Source organism: Ziziphus jujuba, chromosome 12 (genome assembly GCF_031755915.1).
Source record: "Ziziphus jujuba cultivar Dongzao chromosome 12, ASM3175591v1".
NCBI lineage: Eukaryota > Viridiplantae > Streptophyta > Magnoliopsida > Rosales > Rhamnaceae > Ziziphus > Ziziphus jujuba.
The window spans coordinates 3,809,338-3,828,995 of NC_083390.1; the positions used below are offsets into that span (position 1 = coordinate 3,809,338).

Below are 19,658 nucleotides of genomic sequence, written 5' to 3' on the forward strand. Positions count from 1 at the left end.
CATCTGAAAGATGTGCCACCATTTAACCAAATTCAGCCACTGATCAAGCCACGTGTCGTTATCTTAGGAATGCCGTGCGTCGCGCAGAGGGAACAACTCACCTGTCTCTTAACCCCACAACAAATTGTGGGTCCCATTCCAACAGCTCCCTTTAACAGATTCTGTCCAAATTTAGCAGAAAGGTATGCCATTGCTCTTCTCCTCTCTTGTAGTTTACTTGGATTTGACCCCACCTTTAATTCATCACATTTCCCTCGACAAACTACCACATTACAATTAATATCATCCAAATTTTCTTTTACCATATAAATCTCACCCAAATTATATTATTATTACCTTTTTTTGTTTTTTGGTCAAATATTTTAAAGTGATTAAAAGATTGACATTTGTCACTTGAACTCTTCGTCAGAAAAGCATATGTGATATTTTTAATTTCTAGTTCGGATTTTTCATACGACACAATATCTTGCTCGCGTCAACTCTATGATAACAAGGAAGCTAACCATGTCAATCTTGTAATCTAGCCTGAAACCGCTGATGCGTACTGTAAAGTTGTAAGAATATGACACGTGCAATACAATCGAAATTTACTTCAAATGAAGATAAAGTAGGCATGAAGAAGTGAAAAAAAAAAATCAAAATTGGCAAATTTTGTTTTGTGTTTTGTTTATTTTGTATATTGCACGGTAGATTGCGTGCAACTGAGAATGTGTTGGTTACCTTCATGATACTGAGAGACAAAGCTATCACATGACGTACGTCGTGGAGTTATTTATTTAATTTATTTTTTTGCACGTAGAAAAAATTGAACTACTGCTTAACTTGCGATTTAATTTTCCTTTTTAATTCACCTCGACATATTGAAAAATTCGCAAGAAAATGTTGGGAAATTGACAAAGATTAAAAAAAAAAAAAATGCGATAGCTTTTTTTTTTTTTTTTATTCTTTTTTCTTTTTAACAAATTTTGTCTTATCCTGACGGAGAAAAAGAAAATATTCATTTTAGCCTTTATCCCAATCGTGGAGAAGGTATCAGAGTAGGAAGCCACTTGACACAGGCACAGCTCTCCACCTTTGCTTTCAAAACCAAATCCAACTTTGATAAAAAGGGCAGCATTTCACAATGCTAGATGATAGCCCGACACGTGTCACACGGTGCTAAAGCCTAATCCAAATCCGGATACTCAAATATCTCATGGGCTAAGAGAGACACAATGGAAAAGTCAGTGTCTAGCAACTTTCATGTACTAAAAAATCATGTGGACGTTCTGGTCTTGCTAAATATCAATATCTCATTAGATTTAGCAATCTTTCGATTCATTTTACAGAACTTCAAATTGCAAAAGTTACTATCGTCCAAGGAAAAAAAAAAATACAAAAGGTGTCTAGATTCAGAAACCAAATTAATTGTATACACCATTACTCCAATTCACCCTCCAAATTAATATATATATATATATATATATTATGTAAAAGTAAATATCTAAAAAGTACACTTTTTTCTGTTTTCTATTTTGTCAAGAGATAAAGGACGCTACCTCTAAACAAGTAATTAATTAATTAATTTTAAACTTAATCAATCATAATGATTTAACTTTGGAACTTTGAATCTTTCATTTTCCCGATTATTTTTCTTGTTAGTTTTCAAGTTTCAAATTTTGCTTTTTTCCTGTGTGAGAAGATCGTATATTTACAATTTTTGTAAATCAATTGTAGTATAAAAAATTTATCACTGAATTAACAATAATCTTTGAATTTAACTCCAATTATAAGAGAGAGAGAGAGAGAGAGAGAGAGAGAGAGAAATCAAGTTCGTGCACCATGGGAAGCAAAGATGCGAATAAGAAAATAATTGGTGCATGAGAAATTATCCCAAAAGAAAAGAGCAATGCCCATCCCATCGAAATGACTAAAATCTAGAACAAAATCCGGGAAGAAAATCTTCTTTTGAGACTGAAAAGAAAGAAATGGAAGAAAAAAACAGGAAACACACAGTAAAAGATGTTTGATCGAGCCTTTCCAAAGAAACGTATTTAATGAGAAGCTCACCAGTCCCTCCTTTAAAGTTAAAGGAACCAAGTAATTGAACTAATTAATCCCTGCTTAAATGTTTCTATATTATGCTTATCACGTATAAACTTGGTCAACATCTCAAAAAGTTATATAATATCACAAACATCTTAACTAAGCCACAATAATTAAATACAATATTAAAAATTATATATACTATACTTTTCTTGTACAAAATTTTGTGTACTATATTAATACAAATCCACAAATTTGGTAAAACATATGTTAGTTTAGAGGCACATTAATTAACACGCATAATAATATATTATAGCTGTCTATTTCATTGTCGTATTTTGTATGTGTGAATCCCAACCTATCTATTTCAAAAGACGTACCATAATTATCCTCATGAGTTTTAGCGTTTAGATTATAGGAAAAGCAATCATATATCCAACCCACTTTTCACTGTTGATGTGTCAAATAGTTTGCAATACTAATTTAGTTGGGTGGCTTGTTTCTCTTCAAGATCATCATCATCTTCTGGGGATTTTATTATGCTAAGTTACGCCATCAGATTGGAGTAGTACGCAATAAACTAAACCCCCTTTTAAATCAGTCTGCAAAATCTGGGGAAGGTGAACCTACCTATAACATTATTTGGCACCTGAACGTCAACGTTTAATTAATCTGTCAACTATCAGGTAATTAAATATAAACATATATATATTTTTTTGGGTAAATTATATATAAACATATATATGTATACAGAGAAAGTCACACACACATTTTGTTGATGTGATGATTTGAATGTAAGGAATATTTTTGTTAGTTTTAAGATAAGAATTAAGAATTAAAATTTAAATAATAATTAAGTATAAATTTAATAAGATATTAAAATTTTATTTAGAATCCAATATGGTATTTTAAACCATATACACATTTTAAATTTTAAAACTTAAAAAATAAAAAGTCAATAAAAAAAGTTGATATATAAAACTAGCAAATATAAAATGATATGAGCACCGTTATATTTATATATATATGTATATATTAACTAGACTAAAATAAAGTGTTATTAACTTTTAAAAATTAAGGTTCATATATATATTTTTTTTCATAGATAAGAAGATTTAGATTTAAAATTTTTGTCTCATAAAGTAATGGAGTTGTCACTAGAGTGTTCTCAAAAGGTATAGACCTTATTTAAAAAAAATATATATAAGTTGCATTTTATTTGAGCTTAATATCTATTTAGATAACGGTAAAGTTAATAAAAATAATATTTATTGTAAAATGAAAAATATAGAAAAATATCAAATTTTTTTTTTGTCTGAATATTTACTCTAAGATGAAAAATATGGATCCAGAAAATTAAATTCTCATCTATATAAAAAATATGTGAGAAAATTGTTTCATCTATAAATGTGATATTTTGAAAATTAAAAAAAAAATAGTTTTAAAATTTTTTTAAAATATATATTTATTTTTAATTTATTATACAATATTAAATTTAATTACTTATAAGTTTCAACTTTCATATTATTCATCAAATATAATAAAAAAAATTTAATTCTCATATAACTAATTCCTAAAAAATTAAATCTTAAAAATCAATTTTTCTTCCAACTTTAATACTTTTAAAAAAAAACCTAAGTGTATTATATTTAGGATTTTCGCAAACCATCTACATCTTGATAGAAAGGTTTTTTATTCTATCCATTTTTTAATTATTTTAAAAACTAAAATTTGTATATACATCTTTCCTCCTAATTTTAATATTTAAATTAATTCATATGATCTACAAATATATATATATATATATATATATATATATCAAATTTTTAATTTTTAAAACAATCTAATAGATAATTGTTAATAATAAAAATTGTGATAGTTTTACTATCATAATATCCTCCTCGTATGTATATTTTTGTACATTTGAGATTCCAGCGAAAACCACCTGCAAAAAATTAAAACCAAAAATAGTGGGACTTTGGAACCTAACTCCTTCAATTATTAGACTGACTTTCTACTTTCCACTAATTTTGTTGTTGGATGGGTTTCTCAATTATTATAGTCCTTGCAATGTGTCTTTCTTTCTAAGCTCGGTGTAGTAGTCCTTTCTTTGCGCCTTAAAAGCATAACCATTTATTCACCTTGACCACTATCAAAACGTAGTGGTAATGAAATAGAAAAAAAGGTAAAAAGGAAAAATAAATATTAGTCAATTTCGAAGGAGAGGATCTATCATAAAATTTCTTTCATAGATTATATAATTGTTTTTTGTTTAGTCATTAAACAATAACCGTCCATATGCAATGGTGATAGGGGGCCAGTTTGATAAACAATAATTGATACATGGATATATATATATATATGTGTGTGTGTATATTTTTTTCTAGTGTATTTTGCAATTGTTGTATTAATTCCATATTTTGCAATCGAAGGAAAAAAAGAAATAAAGAAAGCGAATACCAAAGAGGAACAAAAGCAGTCTCACAAAATTTCCAAATCAATTTAAAAAAATATAAAAAGGTTTCTATTCTAAATTAAATTAGAAGGGAAGGGAAGGCATACCGGGTTGTACCCAAAATCGGATTCGGGTTACGATGATCGCGGGAGCCATATCCCGTTGCAATGGCATTGGCAGGTTGGCAACAAGAACACGGCCGGTGGTCCCCACTTATACGTTTGAAAAAATGAGGGTCCCACTCCCCACCTTTGATGGCACTTCCTAAATTGTTCCATCTCTCTTCCAGAAGGAGCTCCTACGGAGACATGTGGGTCCTTTCTTGCTATGACATGAGTGGTCGACATCACTCCTTGAGATCCACGTCACTTCCCAACTTATCCACCTTTCACTTGCTACTTTTGTATTTCCTCAAATTTATTCAAAAATAATAATATAATAATACATTTTAAAAATATGTATATATATTAATAGAAAAGCTTTTTTTTAGCATCTATTCCTCTCAGTTATTATCAGGGTTGTGAACTTAATTTTCTGATTTTTATTTTGACATTTTGATTGTTAAATTTCAACTTATGATACATTGTTAAACTATCTTTTATCTATTTTTTTTTAACAATTTTAAAAATATAGTGTATTTACTACAATAATAAAACAAAAGAATCACAAAATAATACAGCCTTACAAAATCTCTGCATGTGGGATTAAATATTATATGTTTTAAAATTGCTAAAAAAATTAAAAACCAAAGTGCAGAAAAATCTGAAATAAAATAAAAATACAAACCAAAATGTACAAAATTTAATAACTGAGAGAGTATATAGGTACTGAATAACTTAACAAAAGAGGTGTTTGGCGGAACCAAGGATAGAAGAAAAGTAGGCTACAAGTTTGAAGGTAAAATGGGACTATTATTACTTTATTCGTTTAATAAATTTTAAATTTAATAAAAAAGTGGTAAATATTTTGTTGGAATGTTTATGATTCTTTAATAAGAATTAAAATAATTGAGGAGTTGAGATTAAAGTGTCATCCACGTCGCTGTTTTTTGACGCTGACGGGAATTGTTAATTTTTTACAGGGACATGACAGGAGGCCGACGTTTTCACGTTCCTTACGCGACCACCATCTCTGTTTTCTCTATATTTTATCCACAAAATTAATTATATAACCCAGTTTATATCAAAATAATAATAATAATCATAATATAGGTGTATAGCTCAGCTTAGTGAGTTTTTTGATGGACCTCTCTAATGATTTGGTCAAAAATTATAAACATTTGCAATAAGAGAGCGAAATTTTTGACTTTGGAGTTTAAACAATCCCAAACTCCCGAATCTGATCGCTAACGAAGCTGATAGGATTTCCCTGCCAAATGAATGATTAGTGCTGAGTTTTCAAGCCATCAAAAACTATGTATATATATATATATATAAATATTTACTATCAGAATCGTCAATATATGGAAAAAAAAAAATTTAATATTTTAAAAAAATATAAAAAATATCGGATTTTTCTATATGTATAAAAAAAAAAATTTTAAAATTTGTAAAAAACATCGACTTTTCTATGATTGGATGCAGATGTGAGGATCGTAAAAGGATTTATATATATATATATATATTTTAAAAATATTATTTTATTATATGATAACTTTTGATAAAATAACATTAATATTTTATTATTATGGTTAATATCATTTTACTTTTTAATCTATGATGCTATTTTCATTTTGCATTACCCCTTCAAAGTTCAAACTATTATTTTTGTATTATTTTAATTTAATGATAGATTTTTCATAATACGTTTGGCCAAATAGCGATTCACACTTTTAAAAAATAAATTAAATTATAATACAATAATTTCCAAACAACGTTATATGGATTGTATATAGATAATTACTCATCCATACAAAATGCTTTATTGGACCAAAGTGGCACAAAAAGAAAAAAGAAATCCCTTTTTTTAAAAATAATTCATTATTTAATAATGAGATAAAATAACTTTAGTATTATTATTATTATTATTATTATTATCAAACTTAATATTATCTATTTCCCAAAAAAAACCTTAATATTATTTTACTTTCCAAACTATGATTCAGTTTTCAATTTTGATCTAAATAAGAAAATTTTACACATTGCTCCCTCCAAATTATTATTATTAATATTTAAATTTGCCCAAATCAATCATATGCCGTGCACAAAAATAAAATAAAAATATAATAGCATAGTTTCCGAAGAAAATTATTTTGATGACATATATCTTATTTATCATTTTGATCATCTGTTAAAACTATTTAATCTCACTAAAGTAACACAAACAATATTCTAAGGGTAATGTGACAAATTTTATAGTTTGTATGATACAAATTAAAAATATATATACAAGGGTTTGGGGATTAAAATGATATTATTCTTTTTTTTTTTTTTTTTTTTACATATGCAGGTATTTAAATTTGGAATTAAAATTATTATTAGAAAATCCACTGATTTACCCACTAGACTAATGTATATACAGACTTAATAATGAAGCGGCCACTTGGGGGGTCAATATGTTGAGGGTAGAGAAAAATGTGATGGTGAGAGAGAATGAAAAGAGGGGTGTGAAAACCAAACATGTTTCATCACAGTGAAAGCCGGCATACATTTGCAATAGGATGGGAAATGGGTCCAATAGGATCTAAAACTTGACTGGAAATTGGAGGCAGTGAGGTCTACAAAGACCCCACCAAAAGAGAAGTGGTTGATTTTCTTCACCATTATGGCTACGCACATTCAAGTTTCTAATTTTTGCCGTAAGGGTTTTGCATTCGTACACTTTTTTTTATTTTATTTTATTTTTAACCTTTTTTCTCTTCAATATGTAATTTTCACAACATTCACAAAAGATAAAAAATGTATTTTTCACATTTCTCTTATGTATTAATCTTTGGGGTTGCCTAGTTGTAAGTAGACTATCTTTTCTTTTTTTTCTCACGGTTGACTTCAGAAAATAGCACTTTCGTTAGTACAAAACAGTTATATAAGGTATACAATTTAGGTAATAAAAAAATGACTTTATTTTTCAGGCAAATACTTTGAATATTCACATATTATTAACTTCCACTTTGGTTATGAATGAGATTATATAATCAACAGTAGTAGAATGGACAAGTAGTGGAATGTATATTAAATTTGGGAAAAAAATTATTTAGAAGAAAATATATACATTTAATTTATTTTAAATTTTCAAATATCTGTTTTGAATAATAATTCTGAATTTGAATATTTATATTTTTTAGAATTCAATACTAAATAGAGGCATTTGCAAGCATTATCGTTATCTAACAGAATTTATAGGTAATAGAATATTAAGGATATTAATGCTCTTGACTTATTAAAAAAATTAATAATCCAAAAAAAAGCGTTGGCATTCATTATATATAGATGTGTAGGAATGAAATATAAACAGACAGTTACTTCAAAAAAATAATAAATATAAACAGAAAGAAATAATTTCATATTTATTTGAGGCTAACAAATTTTAATTAATTGTCGCTTTATTATTGCTGGTAAGTAAATGAGTATTTAAAATATAAAAAAGGTATTTAGTTTTAGACGTAAGTGCAATTGATAAAAAAAAAAAAAAAGTGCAAATGATAAGCATGGTCCATATTTTAGATCTCAAACTTGAGATTTACGTGTACACAAAACATTTTAATTTTTCGTTTACGAGTACACCATAAACATTTTATTCTTTTTTATTTCTCAATAAAAGGGAAAAAAATCCATCCAATTGGTTTTTTCTATAAATCTATAACCTTCATTACGCACCACCAACTAAGAACTTAATTCTGTCAAAAACCATATAAAATAGTTTTGCACTCAAATTAATAATAATTATATATTACATAGAGACAAAAACTCTTAAATGCCAAAAAAAAAAAAAAAAAAAAGCCAGGAAAGCCCTAATTAAAGATTTTGAATTTTTGGTACCCTCTCTATTAGAAAAAAAAAAAAAATTAGATAAGAATAGGAGGTCTCACAGCCAAAACGTGTTCAGTGATAAATAAAAAATAAACGATCCTATTTTTTTGAACATTATTTATATTCAGATAGATAAGGAAATTAATTCAGAGGCCCAATAATAAAATTACTATTTTAATAGATGGTAAAATATATAAACATATTCACAAAAAAGACAAAAAGAAGAAATTAAAAATGGTCACAGTAGAGTGTAAGCGAGTGTTCGTTGTAGGACGGGAAGGCTAACGAAAAGAATTTTAAAAAATGAAAAAAAAGAAAAAGAAAAAAAGGAGGCAAGTTAAAACAAAGAAGAGTAACCGAACCTCTGTTAGTGCTGATTCATACGTTTGACCTTCAAATTGGGGATGGTTCGTCCACGAGCGCCCAGAATTTGCTACCTGAGTTTGTTAAAACGACGACCATTTCACCACTCGCACTCTAAACGCTCTATACACACGCTCCTTAAGTTTCACACACGGTTAAACAGGAAGTTAGATATTCACGCGCCCAATGCCGTTGCATTATGTATGTTTGCTTTTGTATTCGTTTTTTTTTTTTTTTTTTTTACCCTGGGTAAAAAAAATGATAAGATAAAAAAAAAAAGAATAACCGAAGTTAGTTTTTTTTGCTTGCAACAAAATTAACCGCTTTTGAAACAAACCCAAATATTTTTAGAGAGAGAAAAGACACCCACCTGTACCAACAAACATAAATAAAGAGATGGAAGGTAGCCTTCTCTCTCTACCTCTCGTCTTCAAAAAGAGAGAGAGTGGGGGTGTGTTTTTGTGTTCAAAAGCGTGCAGACAAGGGAGAAGGATTTTCCAGTACAGAGAAAAAAGGGAGAGAGAGAGAGCGAGAGAGAGAGAGAGAATGAGAAAAAGCCAAAGCGAACCGATGACGATCGGACGGATCTGGGTCAACGCCGTTTGACCGTAAATATGATAACTGAAGGGCCAAAGTTGTAAATTTAAGTAAACCCACTCCACCCTTTGGCCTTGTGGGGGGGTTTTCTTTAATCTGTGTTTATTTTATTTTTAATTTTTAGTTTTAATTTTTTTTTTTCATTTTAAATAATAATAATAATAATATATATATTTATGAAGAAGCATTCGGCTGTGTCGTTGTTATTGTTGCGGTCTCTTTGAAGGACTTTTTGTTGGGAAGAGAGGTGGTGGTGGGGGTTGTGTTCCTTTGCCTTTCTTTTAAATATAAGGTTTCTCTTTGGCTGTCTTATTTTTTCCTCTCTTTTATAATCTCTGCGTGCCACAGAGAGAGAGAGAGATTAAACTGAAACAAACCCAGAAGTTGTATGTAGTTTGTTTTTAGTATGAGAACGAGAAGAGGGCTTTGTTATCCTAGAGTTGCAGGCGTTTGTAATCCCGACAATACAGCAGTTATGAAGAGGAAAGATTTCTCCGGCGAACGATTGGTTTGCCGGAAAAGGATTAAGAAATCACCGGAGGTTTCCGCTTCCGGTGGGTTAGATTTCTTCGACGGTTTGCCTGATGACCTTGTTATTTCTATTCTCTGCAAACTTAGTTCCAGTTCCACTTGCCCTTTGGATTTCCTCAACGTCTTGATAACGTACGTACGTGTTTAATTTGCTTCTTCTTTTTCATTTTCTTTTTTTGTTTTTTTTCGTTGGGCTGTTCTTCATACAATCCCAACTTCTTCTTCTAGTTTTCTAATTTTTATTTTTTTATGCCATTGATTTGGTATCAAAATTTTTTTTTTTTCCAATATTAGTTTGTGGTGAAAGATCCTTTTTTTTTTTTCTTGGTTAATTACAAATTTCAAAGTTATTCGGTTATTGAAAGAAAGAAAGAAATCGCATGGTGGTGGTTATGAATTACTGACGGGTTTTGGTGATGGAAATTGAATGAAACAGATGCAAACGGTTAAAGGGGTTAGCTCTGAATTCTCTGGTATTATCCAAAGCGTCTCAGAAAACGTTTGCAGTGAAGGCTAAGAACTGGTCCGAGTCAGCTCACCGATTCCTGAAACAGTGTGCGGATGCCGGAAACATCGAAGCCTGCTACACTCTAGGCATGGTGAGTATTTTGAAATAGGATAGTCTTTTTTCTTATAAAATATTTTCAATTTGAAAAAAAATAAAAAATTGTAGATTACGAAAAGCTTGAACATTCATTCATTAGGAATGAATGAATGAATTTATTGTGGGCTTCGCATTAAACTTGAATTTATTGTGGGCTTCGCATTAAACTCTAACCCTAAGTTTTTTTCTGTTTGTCTTTCTCAGATTCGTTTCTATTGTTTACAAAACCGAGGCAGCGGAGCTTCGTTCATGGCAAAGGCCGCGATTAGCTCACACGCGCCGGCACTGTATTCCCTCGCCGTTATCCAGTTCAACGGCAGCGGCGGCTCCAAGAACGATAAGGATCTTCGAGCTGGAGTGGCTCTGTGTGCCCGAGCTGCGTTCCTTGGTCACATAGACGCTCTTCGAGAGCTCGGCCACTGCCTCCAAGACGGCTATGGCGTCCGCCAGAACATCTCGGAAGGCCGACGATTCCTCGTCCAAGCCAACGCTCGTGAGCTCGCTGCGGTTCTATCCACCGCGGCCGCTTCGGGTTTCTCCACGCGTCAGTGGCTGACGTGGAACCCACTCCCTCATCCTCATCCTCATCCTCACCCACAGGTCCGCCACCTCACCGGCTCGGGTTGTCCGTTGCTCAGCGATTTCGGTTGCAACGTTCCGGCGCCGGAAGTCCACCCGGCCAGCCAGTTCTTGGCGGATTGGTTCGCCGCACGTGCTGGGTCTCCCGGGTCGGGTCTGAGGCTTTGTTCGCACGTGGGATGTGGTCGGCCCGAGACGAGAAGGCACGAGTTTCGTCGGTGCTCGGTATGTGGTGGCGTGAACTACTGCTCACGCGCTTGTCAGGCGCTTGATTGGAAACTGCGCCATAAGGCGGAGTGTGCGCCGGTTGAGCGGTGGCTTGATGATGACGGCGAAGCTGTTGACGGTGACGGAGCCGTTGATGGGGTCAATGACGTCATGATGGCTGATAGCTAAAAAAACAAAAATGGGGTTTTTTTGACGGACACGGTAACTTGTGTTTATTACGTTAACAGTAACGGCACAGTACGAGAGAGAGTGAGAGAGAGAAGAAGAGAGAATTAGAGAGAAACAAATGAAGGCCATTTTTGGTTGAAGCAGAGTATAGATTTAAGTTAAATCATGGCCGTTGAATGGCTCTGAGTTTTGATCGTCCGTCGTTGTATAGTAAGGGGAGGGCGTTTTGCTCTTTTAGGTAAAAAAACGATGGAAGCTTTTTTTTTTTTTTGCCTTCTTCTTTTCTTTTGTTTTTTTAACCTTTTTTTTTTTTTTTTGGGGTACTTTTAATGTGCTATAGAGAAGATAAGTTCCTGCGTTAATTTTGGTAAAACCAAAATTCCAAATTTTTCATTAAGATTTGAAAATCTGTCTCTTATTTCGGTTTCTCTCGCAATAATTATAAAATCAGAGCCTCCAATGTAATGCTCATTTATATGTTTTTGAACCCTGGTGTTTCTTAGTGTGAAGCTACTAGTCCCAACAATTTAAATTTTTTTTACTGATTTGGAAGTGTAAACCAGCTACCCCATAAAAATCTCATTTATTGGCATGAAAAATCTTAGCTTTGGGGTAAAGCTAAGTTAGGTCATTTGTGTAAGATGGGAATGAAGAATTGTGAAAATTGCTACTCAAAATTTGAGTAAATGTTGTGGGGAAGGGAGTTGAGAAGTTAGATAATGTAGATGTAGAAATTGTGCAAATCCCTCCTTGAAGAATTTATTTCTGGCCTTTAAGGTGGTCAAAAAGGGTCAGACATATTTAAGTGATTGACCAACAAGTAGAGGAAATAAAAGGAAATCAAAAAGTTAAAAAGGAAATGGGAAGTGGTGGGAGAGACCCGCAATTTGCAAGTGGTGGATTTGGTTGTTTAGAAGCTTTATGGGTCACAAAAGCCATTGAAGCATAAAAAGAAAAAATAAAATAAAATTGTAGAAAATAAAATATAGGCATGAAAGAATCTCAAGGTGGGAGTGCACTTATTCCTTCTTTTCCTTTTATCATCATTATTGTTTTTCTCTTTAATTCTTGAATTTGATTTTTTTTTTTTTAATTTGTATTTCGGCCAATATCATAATTATTATTGCCGTTCATTCCCATTAAAAATATGATATTAATTGATACTAATACCTAGCAAAAAAATTCGATGCTGATAGGTGGTCCAAAACTAGCGCCGCTGAAAAGTACCGTAATGGTTGAATTACAGATGTGGTTGAAAACAATTTGCACAGAGAAAAATATAAAGAGGTTGGGGAAGGAGGAAATTTTCCATCTTTTTTTTCTTTTGTTGTATGATTTACTGCCTGCGTAACTCAAAGACTCTATAAGGGAAGATAAGCTTTGTGATTTGCACCGAAGGCCCAAAAAAAAAAAAAAAAAAAAACAGAGCCTAATATTTCATCTACCTCCTGAAAATCAATGAATAATAGATGCCAATTTAGATAGAATATTGCCATTTTGCATTAGAAAAGTAAAATTATAGTAATTTTGTTAACTACACTTTTATATACACATAAATATAATATACCAGTTTCTTTTTTGCCTTTATTCAATAATACATAAAATCACTCTGGTGATTGGACTGAAAAAGTGCTTTTATTAGAAAATTTGACATCAAAATTACTGACTTTAGGGCCTAAATAGTATCTTATTTAATGCAATATGCCTAATCTGTTACTCATTTTTGACTACGCAATTAGCAGATATTCTTTTATGCCTAGGGTTAGAGTAGCAGTTTAGTTAAAAGTAGCCAAAGTTCCAAGATATAGTTCAAAAGGGAAATCTTAATTTCACGAGTGCTTGGTTGGAAAATACCCTCTTATGGTTCCATTACAACCCAACAACGTGCTCTTACTAACCTTCGTATACGATTTCCTTATTTTCTTTTCCCAAACTTAAAATAGAAAACTCAAAAAAAAAACCCCAAAAAAAAAAAAAAATTTAAGATTTTATTTTATGGGCATGATTAATAATGGAGATAATCTAGGCCGATGTGGCCCAATAGAAGTCCGAGGATGGATCGTTGAAAAACGTTCCATTTGAGCGTGTTTTTTGATTGGCTAAGTCTTGGGAGTCATCATGAACTGGACGACGTTAAATAGATAGGCCCATTGATTCTCGTATTAAGACTTATGGCCCAAGGAAAATCCAGAAGCAAAGAGGCTTAAAAAAAAAAAAAAAAAAGGTAAATTCATTTTTATCAGCTGCTTCGATCCCCAACCCTGCAATAGCAAAGCAGAAGAGCTTAAGAAAAAGTTGGAAACTTCAAGCAGGTAATTTCTCACATGAAAACCTGAATTAATTTCAATTTGATTATCGTTTCTTATATTTAACCAATATCCACCCGTTCGTATCATTTTTTTTTTTTTGGGGTAATTCGCGGAATTTTCTTTCGCCATTTTCCTTACGTTATCTAGGGTTTTGCAATTTGATTAGTTTGGCTGCCGGGAAGAATTCTGGAAAAATGAAAAAGAAAATGTTAATTTCTATTCCAATTCTTTGATTGATTTTACGTTGCGGAATCACATTCCTTGTTTTATGTTCGTTGTTGTCGTTTTTCTTTTTATTTTTTTATTTTTTTTTTATCTGATGCTTGGCGGCTAAATTGGGATTAGATTGGTTTTGGGTGATTATTTTTTAATGCTTAAACTAGGAATTTGACGTTCATTAAATGGAGTTCTTCAGGAATAGAGTAGAAAATGGGGTTCATAAAGGAGTTTGCTGAGAATTTGATACTGAGATTGATGGAGGACCCGAAGGAGAGGGATAGAAAATTTAGGGAACACGTGTATGCGGTGAAGGATAGATGCAACAAGACCAAGGAGATGTGGAGCTACCCTCTTCGTCCTTATGGGTTTTGGACCTTTGAGCGCCACAACTCGCAGCTCCGTTGGGACGCTCAGATTAGCCAGGTTCCTGGTAGGAGGGACCCCTATGATGATCTCCTTCAGCAAACCACCTACTGAGGTTTGTCCCCCCCTTTTTTTTTTTTTTTAAGTTAAGCAATAAGTTTTCTTTTTCCTTTTTCTTTTGTTTTACTTGTGCCTTGTAGGAACAACCTTTAAGAGCATCTGAAACCTGCGCTAAAACCCAAATTCGCTTGTGTTGTTGCAGTAGTAATCCTTCACTGGTCGTGTGTTACCTGAAAATTTTGATTGTACAAATTATGTTAGCACTTAGCAATGTAGTCATTGTGTTATTGATGCAAAAGTGTAGATTCATTTTTATCAATAGTTTTTTGGGTTGTCATGCTTGGTGGTTGTATTATCTCTTAGTGTTCAGAGGATTAATTTTTCATTTAAACTAAAACATGGTGTTTCAATGGAGGCGAAAAGAAATTTTCTGATTTTTTTGCCTCTTAAAAGTTTTAACCAGCCTAATCATCTATAACTGAAATGACTCCATTTACTTCATGTGGCTTCCCAAATAGACAGATCTTTGTTTGATGTGGATAATGAATCTAAAGTTTGGACTTGGATATGTCAAACAATCACCCATTGATCTAATTTAGAGGGATGTTTTACCAATTGTGTTTCTTTGATGCAGAAACATAAGAAAGCATCTGCAAGAACGAGTTGGTGGTTTCTTAAGGAAGATGTCATGGGGAAAGTTGTGCTTATTTTTTTTGAGATTCAGTGTCAGCTGGTTTTTGTATCTTTAAAGATTATTATGTGTTTGAATAAGCATCCATGTAATTTTTGTTAAGATGGAAGATTATTTTCTGGTTTTATGTTCATAAGTGAATTAATTTGCATACCATTCCCATTTATGCTTACAGTTAAAAAGACTTTTGAAGTTCTATTGCAGAAGCCATAAGCAATTATATTATTATATAGATTCACAAGGCAAATGAGGAGTGTATTTTCCTGCTGACTGATTGAGAAGTGTATTTTTGAGTTTCACAAGAAAAACGAGGAGTGTATGTATGATTTCTCATTGTCCTTGTTCTCCTCATCCTAGGGCTGAAGGGTTACACTTCTGTTTCAAATTAAATTGTTTTAACCTCATTCATAAAATTATTAGGCTAGAACTATTGGTTTGCTTCTCTGTATCTGCTACGGTTGAGGATGATAGGTGGTGGCCTTTACATTGTTGGAAATAGGAGAGTTGTTCGCTCAGGTTTGGATACGCAAATGGGTCAAATCCTCTTGTTTGCTACTTTCTTCAGTGAAAGTAGTGCTCATTGCCCGCTAGTTTCTCATTTGGGTTTTGATATGGGTCTCATTTCACCCGGTTTACAAGGCTTAGGAATCCATGATCTTGACATAGAGGAAAAGCTAAAAGTTCAATCTTCTAAGGAGAGGATACGCTTTTCCAGTTCCATCTCAGCTTTCGATACTAGTTACGTTACGCTGCCATTTTTCCAATATCATTGAATAGCATGGCCTGGAGCTAAGGTAACTCAAGTGGGAGTGCCGTGTTACGGGGTGACCTTATTGCACGGGGCTCACTGAGCACCCCTGAGGAATACCCTCTCGTTCTAATGAAAAGTTATTTCTTTCCTGCTATTTCCTGAAATAAGACTAATGAAGATCCAGAAGAATTGTCTGGGCTTTCGAAAAGATGAAGATGCAAAGGGTAAAGAGATAGTGTCTTTTGAACAACCAACCTGACATAATAATCTAATTAAGCAACCCTCCAAATTCAATGAAAAAGCTTATTGACCTATGATAGGCTTTCTCAAATAAAAGGCGCAATAGAGGTCTTACTTAGAGTTGGGCTGAACATCTTGCACGTTGTTAACACGGATTAATGAAACCAAAAGACCTAAACTCGCTTGAAACGGAATAGTGCCTTCCAAATTTAAGCCATTGTAGATATATGATCAGCCTACGTCATACACAGCTATTCAAGCTATTATAATGGCATCTTAAATAATTCTTTAAATCTAATGAAAACTGCAAGCACTATATCAACTAGTTCTAGGTTATATTAACAAAGCACGACGAGAAACGTAAATTCTCTTAACAACTCAATTCATATCCATTCACATACTGAAAAGGAGCTCAAGCGCACAAGCACTATACACATTGGCACCTCAACCCACAAACACTAAAGATTTCTTCACACCAGTCCTAATAGGGATTAGTAATCCAATTTCAACATCAAGAAACTCCTTTAATCTGAGTCAGAATCTGATTTATCTCCCGAAGAAGCATCTGAATCCATTTTCTTCCCCGTTTCACTCTCACCCTGTTTAAAAGCCTTGGCTATCTCATCGATAGGAACTAAAGGAAAGTAGCCAAACACAGTGTAGCCCCTTGTTGTCAAGTCCTTAACTGTACGGTTGTACTTCTCCGACAACTGAGCAGCTGTTGGTGCAGCCTTCTGTGCCACAGTGTGGACCGGAGGGCACTGGTTGACTCCAACCCATAGTCTTACAGCTTGGTTTAAGACTAACTGTTTATACTCTGTGGCGGCACAATGAATAGCTGCTCGTGGCCCTCCAGTTTGAGCCACGTTGACAAATTTACGAGCTTTCTCTGACGCCTTAACCATGTAACAATGGGCCCGGCTCACAACCTGTTTTGCCAATGGAGGAGCATGCTTATCAAATTTGTATGTAGCTTCATCTACCTGTAAAAAAGCATGGAATTAGCAGGGGAGAAGCAAATCTTTCCAGCATTGAGATGCTGAGAAATTAATATCAGACCACTGTAATGGCATGAAAGGCATATAACACAACTAACACCCTAAAAAAAAAAAAAAAAAAAAAAATTAAATTTGCAGAACACATCATTCAAGAGTGAAAACGAAAATTATTAGCATTTAGAATTCCAGATCCCTATGAACTGTTAATGTATCTGTGTATTACCGAAAATATAGTTTCATCAGAAGCATCATATCCAAGAATTTTAGGCACTTCACAATTGAAGGCAAGGATTCAGCAGGGGCATCTATATAATAGTTAGGTATAATTAGAGGCAAACATCGTATAACTTTGTGATATAGTATATATGGCAAAACATAAAGGGCATCTTCACCAGTAAAAGGAACACATTAAAAATCAAACTAGAAGCCTCAAAGCTAGCACCTAATCAGAGCACGTGGCATGTGCCTTCATCTAGCATCTACCACAAAATCAGTCGCCACCGGAAGGAACCCAATCTAAAGTTTTAACATTTTTTTTTTTTCCCTACCTGTCAACAGTTGTTTCCATTCAGGAACACATTTTCAAAACAATCCTCAATTTTTTTTCCACAATAATGTCATTAGTAATAGCTTAAAATATGCTTTTTCTTAATTTCCACTAAAAATACAAAAGAACATTTAATTACTTGTGTAGTTAAACTGTTGGGTATTACTTAAATACTCTTTCAGAGGAACGTTTTAAAGCAATTAAGTAACAAATTAAAATAACCATCGAAACAGGAAAAAAAGAATCAACAGGTATAGGATCTGTTTGTTCTGAAGGAAATCATCAAAATTTCCTCCGCTTCAACTGAAAGTCCATTGAGTATTTATATTTTTCTCAAAAAAAACCTCGGTTTTTTAAAAAAGCAAAAGAACCTAAAATGAAAAAAAAAAAAAAAAAAAAAAAGATCCAAGCAAAAAGAAAAAGGACAACATATCATAAGAAGAAACAGAGATCCTGGCACTAAGAACTTTGCGATCAATATACCTTTTTGTCTGCAAAAGAAAGGAAATCGTCAGGAACATCCTTAAATTTCTCGTAGACTGGACCAACGACGGTGGTCACAGCACCCTCCACAGTCCCAACCACGGATCGCAAAGGTCCCGAATTCTGTTTTGCGTAGTCGTACAGATTAGACATGCAAACCAGCGCTTGAATCGCAGCGACCCTCACAAACCCCAGATGCTTCAGTTCTTGATTCCTGCTCTCTGTCTCCATCTACAAGGAAAAGAAAAAAAAATTGCATTTAGTTTCCAGGAAAGAAATAGAGAAATTAATTCCAGAAAATCGAAGAGCGAAGAAGATATCAAATACCTTGTTGCTGGAGGCCATTTTGTTCGCAAACGTAGAGTTTAATTATTCTTTGGGTTCGTTACAGCTCTCTGGAAGCTCTCGAATAAAGAAATATCATAGGGCTTTAAGCACAGGGTTGTATTTATAGTGACGTAAATGAAGTGTCATAGCTACCAGTAATTCTGTACGTTGACACGATCTACGCTTGATATGGTTTCTGATTTTTAATTGGACGATCTTGATTATATTAGCCAGCAGAACGAATCAGTAATGACGGAGGTTCGTGGTGTTTTCGAGTGTCGGGGTGTGGGGCCTAGATAGAAGTTTTCTAGGCGAAAGTAGAGGTTTCGGGAAGGACACGTGGTGATCGATGATGCGTATGGTCAGACTTAACAGTGGACCTTTCACTTGTAGATCACCTGGTTGTTGAAATCCATGTAGCCCACAGGAACAGGGCAAGCAAACATCCTCCTCATTGGATTCTCTCATCTGTAATGATAGCTTTTCTTTAATTTTCTATCCCTAAAAGTTTAATCATTTTAGCACTCAAATTATGTCCTTATATTGCTAAACCAAAAAAGCTACTACTATGAGTTCAACCTAATCCTCGGACGATTACTATTAAAATAACAAGTTGTTGAAAGTAATCTATGGGCCGTGCGACCTGTTTTAAAAAATATTAAATAACTTGACCAACATGTATCATATCCAAATAATATATCCAACTTCTGGAACTATTTTAGAAAACAACAAATAATTGGAAAATTTTGAGTCTCATTTGTTCTAGAACCTAATGCTACGTTTAGGAATTTTCGAAAAGTATATAGCAACGAAAGTTCTCAAAGTAGGAACAAGAACTAAACACCATCCGTGACAATCTAGAATTCAATTTTATCAATAAGCTTGGTGCGGTAAAATAATGGAACCTTATGTAGAAACTTCATACTTAACAGTAACACCTATAAAACTGTAATTCCGACTAAATACCATACGAATATCATCTTTCTTAACTGGTAATCTACCAACATCTGCAACAATTTTGGACAGGCTTTGCGGATACATGGTTTAACAAGAACTCACTCCACAAAAGAATAAAAAATCTTGTTCTCAACTACAGTTAACTATGCATACGATAATTGTCAACTATTCAGTCTTCCTTAAGAAAAAGAGGAA

General features: G+C 33.0%; 3 protein-coding genes across 4 annotated transcripts; 2 read left to right on the forward strand and 1 right to left on the reverse strand.

The window, feature by feature from the left end:
• Nucleotides 1-9,248: 9,248 nt before the first annotated feature.
• LOC107406837 (F-box protein At1g67340) lies at nucleotides 9,249-12,005 on the forward strand. The gene is made up of 3 exons (XM_016014046.4): nucleotides 9,249-10,071; nucleotides 10,376-10,538; nucleotides 10,748-12,005. The coding sequence occupies exons 1-3, from the start codon at nucleotides 9,815-9,817 to the stop codon at nucleotides 11,516-11,518; spliced, it is 1,191 nt and encodes a 396-aa protein (XP_015869532.2). The 5' UTR covers nucleotides 9,249-9,814; the 3' UTR covers nucleotides 11,519-12,005.
• Nucleotides 12,006-13,673: 1,668 nt separating this feature from the next.
• On the forward strand, nucleotides 13,674-15,311 carry LOC107406810 (uncharacterized). Of its 2 annotated transcripts, none has more exons than XM_048462135.2 (3): nucleotides 13,674-13,830; nucleotides 14,243-14,524; nucleotides 15,104-15,311. In XM_048462135.2, the coding sequence occupies exon 2, from the start codon at nucleotides 14,257-14,259 to the stop codon at nucleotides 14,521-14,523; it is 267 nt and encodes an 88-aa protein (XP_048318092.1). In that variant the 5' UTR covers nucleotides 13,674-13,830; nucleotides 14,243-14,256; the 3' UTR covers nucleotide 14,524; nucleotides 15,104-15,311. The 2 variants fall into 2 exon arrangements, with proteins under 2 accessions (XP_048318092.1, XP_048318093.1); XM_048462136.2 differs by having other exon boundaries at nucleotides 13,708-13,830; nucleotides 14,211-14,524.
• A 1,154-nt stretch (nucleotides 15,312-16,465) lies between these two features.
• LOC107406839 (REF/SRPP-like protein At1g67360) lies at nucleotides 16,466-18,666 on the reverse strand. The gene is made up of 3 exons (XM_016014047.4): nucleotides 18,507-18,666; nucleotides 18,180-18,410; nucleotides 16,466-17,134 (listed from the first exon to the last, which is right to left on the reverse strand). The coding sequence occupies exons 1-3, from the start codon at nucleotides 18,522-18,524 to the stop codon at nucleotides 16,676-16,678; spliced, it is 708 nt and encodes a 235-aa protein (XP_015869533.3). The 5' UTR covers nucleotides 18,525-18,666; the 3' UTR covers nucleotides 16,466-16,675.
• Between the last annotated feature and the right edge of the window lie 992 nt (nucleotides 18,667-19,658).